The 7,939-nt window shown below is 41.5% G+C and overlaps 1 protein-coding gene across 1 annotated transcript; it reads left to right on the top strand.

Moving 5' to 3' along the window:
* Positions 1-433: 433 nt before the first annotated feature.
* On the top strand, positions 434-7,939 carry LOC311133068 (large ribosomal subunit protein eL34). Its single transcript, XM_084166501.1, has 4 exons — positions 434-538; positions 804-903; positions 3,382-3,485; positions 7,802-7,939. Exons 1-4 carry the CDS (start codon positions 474-476, stop codon positions 7,884-7,886), a joined length of 354 nt encoding a protein of 117 aa, XP_084022627.1. The 5' UTR covers positions 434-473; the 3' UTR covers positions 7,887-7,939.

Raw genomic sequence — 7,939 nt, 5'->3', positions numbered from 1 at the left:
GATGTAATCTGTGTCTATATAATATGAATATCGTATTTCAAAGACTATATTTCCAGTGTTAGAAAGACGTTAACACGTTGATGATAATATTTCATGTTATCCTAGTACTTTGTTGGATTCGACCCTTAAGTATCATGCCTTCAGTAACATTAGCCCAATGCAGAAACGACAAAAAAATTGCCGCTGTAGTCTTGCTGCATTAAGTTCTTGTGTTTAAATGGCCAAACTAAGGTGTCTTCTTCCACGTAAAATCATATGTTTTCATCTTTGATATTTGATAAATGTGTTAGGTAGCTAACGTAGCTTACTTGGTTACACTGTCTTGCGCAGTAATGTTGACTCCATCGGCAGGCCCCGATACCATTGCATAATGAACAAACTAGCTAGTTAAATATCTAGGTAGGTAGTTATGTAATCAATCGGTGGAAGACGTTATACTACTGACCTACAATCATGTATTTACAGGTATCAACATGGTCCAGCGCCTAACTTACCGTCGTAGGTTGTCCTACAACACCGCCTCCAACAAAACTAGGCTGTAAGTAGCTATAGCTAGCTAATTACATTGCAATTCCCATGGCTTTTTGCCATTCTTGGTTACTGCAGTGCCTGGCTTTTCTCGTGATCTAAACGGTTTGATTGTTGATAGTAAGTGGTACTGACTTGCACGTGGTTGTGTCTAGTTAGTTATTGATTTTAAATAGGAAGTAGTATTGGAAAAATGAATTATGTAAGCATGTTTTCATCCCTCAAAATATTGTGGCCAACTTTGCATAGTGTAATGTGTATTCCCCCACTTACAGGTCCCGGACTCCTGGTAACCGCATTGTGTACCTGTACACCAAGAAGGTGGGCAAGGCACCCAAGTCTGCATGCGGAATCTGCCCTGGTAGACTGCGTGGAGTAAGTATTGTCCCATGTACATCTTATCCCACTGCATAGTATACAAACTGGTATTTTTCAGGTCTGTTTCTGTTGTGGTGAAAATGCACTACATGACCAAACGTATGTGGACACCTGCTTGAACATCTCATTCCAAATTCATGGGCATTAATATGGAGTTGGTCCCCCCCTTTTGCTAATATAACAGCCTCCACTCTTCCTCGAAGGCTTTCCACTAGATGTTGGAACATTGCTGTGGGGACAACCTTCCATTGAGCCACAAGAGCATTGGTGAGGTCGTGCACTGATTTTGGGCGATTAGGCCCACATTCGGCATTTCAATTCTTCCCAAAGGTGTTCGTTGAGGTCAGGTGTCTGTGCAGGCCAGTCAAGTTCTTAAACACTGATATCGACAAACCATTTCTGTATGGACTTCGCTTTGTGCATGGGAGCATTGTCATGCTGAAATAGGGAAGGGCATTCCAAAAATTGTTGCTACAAAGTTGGAAGCACAGAATCGTCTAGAATGTCATTGTATGCTGTAGCATTAAGATCTCTTCACTGGAACTAAGGGGCCTAGCCCGAACCATGAAAAACAGCCCCAGACCATTATGCCTCCTCCACCAAACTTTACAGTTGGCACTATGCATTGGGGCAGGTTAGGTTCTCCTGACATCCACCAAACCCGGATTTGTCTGTCAGACTGCCAAATGGTGAAGCGTGATTCATCACTCCAGAGAAGGCGTTTCCACTGCTCCAGAGTCCAATGGTGGCAAACTTTACACCACACCAGCCGATGCTTGGCATTGCACATGGTGATCTTAAGCTTGTGTGCGGCTGATCGGCCATGGAAACCCATTTCATGAAGCTCCCGACGAACAGTTATTGTGCTAACGTTGCTTCCAGAGGAAGTTTGGACTCTGCAGTGAATGTTGCAACTGAGAACAATTTTTACGCACTGCACGCTTCAGCGGTCCCGTTCTGTGAGCTTGTGGCCTACCACTTCGTGGCTGAGTCGTTGTTGCTCCACTAATTTGAAGGGGCATCCACGCCTCCCGAGTGGCGCAGTGGTCTAAGGCACTGTATCGCAGTGCTAGTTGTGCCACTAGAGATCCTGGTTTGAATCCAGGCTCTGTCGTAGCGGGCCGCGACCGAGAGACCCATGGGGCGGCGCACAATGGGCCCAGCGTCGTCCAGGGTAGGGTAGGGGAGGGAATGGCCGGCAGGGATGTAGTTCAGTTGGTATATGGGTTGTCACTGGTATAATGTGGCCTTCTCGTTTTACTCAGTGCTGATCTGGAGACTAAGGGTGCTTCAACCAAAACAAATGTCTGCCGTAGTGGTGTGGGTGGGAAGAAATTATTTGATAAGAATGCGGTTTTACATTTTCAATTGGTTGGCAGATACATCATTACTTTTCTGACACTGGGCTCAACAATACTAAGCCCCAACTCACTGCTTCCACTGACTATTGAGTTGCTGTGTTTTTACATATCAGTTTGTATGGTTTTGAAGGCGCCCTAAGGATGGGTGAAAGCGGTACGTTGAATGCCCAGCCCATCAGCTAGGCCTATTGGCTTTCTCATGCTTTTCTTACCTGCAGATGAAGGAAAGTAAGGCAAACCATGGCTCTATTTGAATTCTTTTGACTTTTTTCTTCTTGTGACTACCTTTTTAACTATAATAATAATAATATGCTATTTAGCAGACGCTTTTATCCAAAGCGACTTAGTCTTGCGTGCATAATTTTTTGTTGTTGTGTATGGGTGGTCCCGGGGATCGAACCCACTACCTTGGCGTTACAAGTGCCGTGCTCTACCAGCTGAGCTACAGAGGACCAAGGGAAGTGAGAAGAGGGTGGCATTTAATCAAACAATCTTTAAGGAGAAGTTCACTTTATTTGAACCTAATCTATTTCAGCTGTTATAGATGTGCCCAGACACTTTTGTAAAGGTGTTGTTTTTGGGTAACTTACTCCTCCAGCGATATACTTCCTCATGCTCGTTCAGCAGTTGTAGGGGCATAACATGAGCAAAGGCTCCAAAAACACACAAATACATTGTTTAAAACTGTAACACTCTCAGTATACTGATGTAGATATGTACTGTTGTACACATGGATTTGTCATCCCCAACTTTGTATTCCATTTTGAGCGACTCCAGTGATCTCCTACCAACTGTGCTGCACGGGCTACACAGAAGCAGCACAGCTGGTAGGGAAAACTGCTAGTCGCACACAATGTAATATAACGTTAAGGATAGAAATCGGAATGACAACTTGACATGTTTCTCAAACAAGTGAGATTGCAAAAAGTGTCTGGGCACTTCTAACATGCCATAACTTTTGATATTTTGTTCAAATAAAGTCAACTTTTCCTTTAACAATGGCTGTGGCATTTCACTTTTTCAAAATGTCTTCTCCCATATCGTTTCTCCTGAACATAAACCTGGGTTCAGGTTTTGTTAAATCTGTGCTCACAAGCATTTCTTTGTCTTAAAGATCCGGGCGGTGAGACCCCAGGTCCTGATGAGGCTCTCAAAGACAAAGAAGCACGTCAGCAGGGCCTACGGCGGTGCCATGTGTGCCAAGTGTGTGCGTGATAGGTAAGAATGTATCCCTAACACCGCCTTCTGAAGAATCTGTCCCAAGTGTTGTGTATATGTCAGGTAAAATGTGCAGTTTATGAGATTAATATCTAGCTAAATGTGAAGGGTGAATGACTACAACTACCCATACTAGCGTACTACATAAACTGCATACTATGTACTCATCGTCGCATACTATTTAGCCCGTACCATTTAGTAAGAAGTGGCAGCAATTTAAGTAGCGGCTCCTGACTGCGGGTGGATTTTTCCAAATTTAACAGACATGCATCGCATTAACCAGAATGATAATGGCTAATTTCAATTAATTTCTCTAAACTGAATATAATAGGAATGGAGTTGTAGGCCTACTCAGGCTGGTTATACAGTGAGGGAAAAAAGTATTTGATCCCCTGCTGATTTTGTTCGTTTGCCCACTGACAAAGACATGATCAGTCTATAATTTTAATGGTAGGTTTATTTGAACAGTGAGAGACAGGATAACAACAACAAAATCCAGAAAAACGCATGTCAAAAATGTTATAAATTGATTTGCATTTTAATGAGGGAAATAAGTATTTGACCCCTCTGCAAAACATGACTTAGTACTTGTTGGCAATCACAGAGGTCAGACGTTTCTTGTAGTTGGCCACCAGGTTTGCACACATCTCAGGAGGGATTTTGTCCCACTCCTCTTTGCAGATCTTCTCCAAGTCATTAAGGTTTCGAGGCTGACGTTTGGCAACTCGAACCTTCAGCTCCCTCCACAGATTTTCTATGGGATTAAGGTCTGGAGACTGGCTAGGCCACTCCAGGACCTTAATGTGCTTCTTCTTGAGCCACTCCTTTGTTGCCTTGGCCGTGTGTTTTGGGTCATTGTCATGCTGGAATACCAATCCACAACCCATTTTCAATGCCCTGGCTGAGGGAAGGAGTTTCTCACCCAAGATTTGACGATACATTGCCCCGTCCATCGTCCCTTTGATGCGGTGAAGTTGTCCTGTCCCCTTAGCAGAAAAACACCCCCAAAGCATAATGTTTCCACCTCCATGTTTGACGGTGGGGATGGTGTTCTTTGGGTCATAGGCAGCATTCCTCCTCCTCCAAACACAGCGAGTTGAGTTGATACCAAAGAGCTCGATTTTGGTCTCATCTGACCACAACACTTTCACCCAGTTCTCCTCTGAATCATTCAATGTTCATTGGCAAACTTCAGACGGGCCTGTATATTTGCTTTCTTGAGCAGGGGGACCTTGCGTGCGCTGCAGGATTTCAGTCCTTCACGGCGTAGTGTGTTACCAATTGTTTTCTTGGTGACTATGGTCCCAGCTGCCTTGAGATCATTGACAAGATCCTCCCGTGTAGTTCTGGGCTGATTTCTCATGATCATTGCAACTCTACGAGGTGAGATCTTGCATGGAGCCCCAGGCCGAGGGAGATTGACAGTTCTTTTGTGTTTCTTCCATTTGCGAATAATCGCACCAACTGTTGTCACCTTCTCACCAAGCTGCTTGGCGATGGTCTTGTAGCCCATTCCAGCCTTGTGTAGGTCTACAATTTTGTCCCTGACATCCTTGGAGAGCTCTTTGGTCTTGGCCATGGTGGAGAGTTTGGAATCTGATTGATTGCTTCTGTGGACAGGTGTCTTTTTATACAGGTAACAAGCTGAGATTAGGAGCACTCCCTTTAAGAGTGTGCTCCTAATCTCAGCTCGTTACCTGTATAAAAGACAACTGGGAGCCAGAAATCTTTCTGATTGAGAGGGGGTCAAATACTTATTTCCCTCATTAAAATGCAAATCAATTTATAACATTTTTGACATGCGTTTTTCTGGCTTTTTTTGTTATTGTCTCTCACTGTTCAAATAAACCTACCATTACAATTATAGACTGATAATTTCTTTGTCAGTGGGAAAACATACAAAATCAGCAGAGGATCAAATACTTTTTTCCCTCACTGTAGGTAGACTATCACGTTCAACCTATACCGTAGCCCATCTATCCTAATTTAAAGACTGAAACCAGACGCAGATAACATTTAAACATTTATTAGTAAAACCAAAGTGCTGTAACGTACATAAATTAAATCTAATTGCCTAGTACACACAAACTTTTCAAATGTTCAAATCAAAAGGCTATTGTACAGAAATGTGGACAGTCAGGTGCATCACAAATTCAGAACCGCTGGACAGCAACCTGATTTAACTTAAGCACTGTCCATTTTAGATCAGAATGACTGTGAAGGCTTGATCCATTAATTAAATAGGTAGCCTAGCCAACAACAAACGATCCTTATGTTAAAAAACGAAAGGCCTGATTAACATGACATCACCACGTGTCATGCTTGATTGCGTTTTCCTGCTATTCGTTGATTTCGGTAGTGCCTCCCCATATCTAATTGATCAGCTGTTGTAAAAGCTGACATAAGTATGACATCTGGGCATTTAAAGTATACTCAAAAATAATTGGTAGACTGAGTCTGTTCTTTCGACCAATCTATTGGTTGAAATTGTTTAACGTATTTTTCCCATAGACACACCCTATGTTTTAATAAAATCAACTATAAGCACTGCGCTTGTCTGATGCTTTAAGCGCACTGTTTAATTAAGACACACACATGACTCGGGAGCCCGATGGCCACACTGTAAAAAAAAGACGGCGAATGCCTGTGACTGGTGCATGTTGTCTCTTCCATGCTGCAGCAAAAAGACACCACAGCACAGCAAGTGTCTATTGCGCTGTCCATGCTGAAGCTCCAACGTAATTTCAGCCATTTAGTTTCTTTCTTGTTTCCCTTAATGCCAAGAGTGTGCAAAGCTGTCATCAAGGCAAAGGGTGGCTATTTGAAGAATCTCAAATATAAAATATTTTGATTTGGTTAACACTTTATTGGTTACTACATGATTCCATATGTTTTATTTCAGAGTTTTGATGTATTCACTATTCTATGTAGAAAATAGTAAAAATAAAGAATTTTTGACCGGTAGTGTGTGTGTATGTATATATATATATATATATATATATATATATATATATATATATATATATATATATATATATATATATAAATAAACTGACTGAACAGGACAGAAACCAGACACATGCTCATTGCTCACATGGAGCATGTAAATGGTATGAAATAAACCAAAACTTGTTTCTCAGAAGTGTAGCAGGTTGTGAACTCTGCAAATAACATTTGTACTCTGAGAGAGAGACCAGTACATTACTGTATTACTACATGCATTACATTAACATACTTATTTTTTTCAAATGACCGGGGTTAACGGTAAATTGCCTGTTTTACAAACGGTAGGTTACCACATGAACATTCATAAAAGTACATTGTGGGCCGACACTGTATGGCCTAGGCTACTATTCTACTTTGCGGGGATAGCAGGGTGGCATATTGGCCAGGACCGGGCCTGATTAGCGTTGACTAGTCTATAAATGTAAGAAAAGTTTATCAAATTATACCATGCCAGGTTGGAGCAGATTGGAGCATTCCATTTGACACATTAGCAAAAAAATTTACTCACGTGCCATAGCCTATAGCGCTCTACACCGCTGCGCATCAGTTGGAAAAATGTAGACAGATTTAAGTTAGCAAAACAATTGCTTATCATTAGTAAAAACTCTCGCTATTAGGTAGTTTATATACATGAAAATGAAGTTTATAAAAATTACACCTAAAATGAATGTATGCCTATTTTAACTGTTTTTTGACAGTTATTTTCATGACTGTCTTCATCCATAGCCGTCAGTTACATGGATATTCAATAACCGTCACAGCCCTACTCCTGCCCCATGGGTGGTTCTGGCTGACAGGGTTTACTTGCATATTGGACTAACTATGCCAGAAAGATGTTATTGCTTTCAAGGCACCAGCCAGCCATAGTTTAATTTCTATCCTTAACAGTTTAAGTGCATTTTGTTTGCTTCAGCAGCTGCTGGTTAGCTTAGAATGCTCTTGTAAATTTAATGTGCTAGGATTAAAAACTACATTCTTTACAGGTAAGTCCAATCCTAATGACATCTCTCTCAAACTGATCAGTTGTGATTTTAAGTAGATGGTGGTTACGTTTTAGCTGTTTTTTGTCAAAGAATGTCACTTTGAGATTTTTCCTGGGGTGCACTGTGAAAAGCAGTGAAACTTCCTATGGGCAAAAAATAAAGATGTAGGATGTTTCTACAATCTGCATTGGTCTTTGCAACATGCATTCATTGGATTTTTCGTAGTGTTGACATTTGGTCGGTATTTGTAAAGTAACCATCAATGGCATGTCCTGAACATCTCAAAGTTAACTGATCCACTAACCTTCACCCTTCTGTCTACCACAGGATCAAGCGTGCTTTCCTGATTGAGGAGCAGAAGATCGTTGTCAAGGTCCTTAAAGCACAGGCTCAGAGTCAGAAATCTAAGTAAATGTGTATTTGTACTGCAACATAACAAATAATTAAAAATGTGTCGTGTCCTGA

The sequence above is a fragment of the Coregonus lavaretus genome, assembly GCF_964263955.1.
Source record: "Coregonus lavaretus genome assembly, chromosome: 7".
NCBI lineage: Eukaryota > Metazoa > Chordata > Actinopteri > Salmoniformes > Salmonidae > Coregonus > Coregonus lavaretus.
This window is presented reverse-complemented; position numbering and strand designations above follow the sequence as displayed.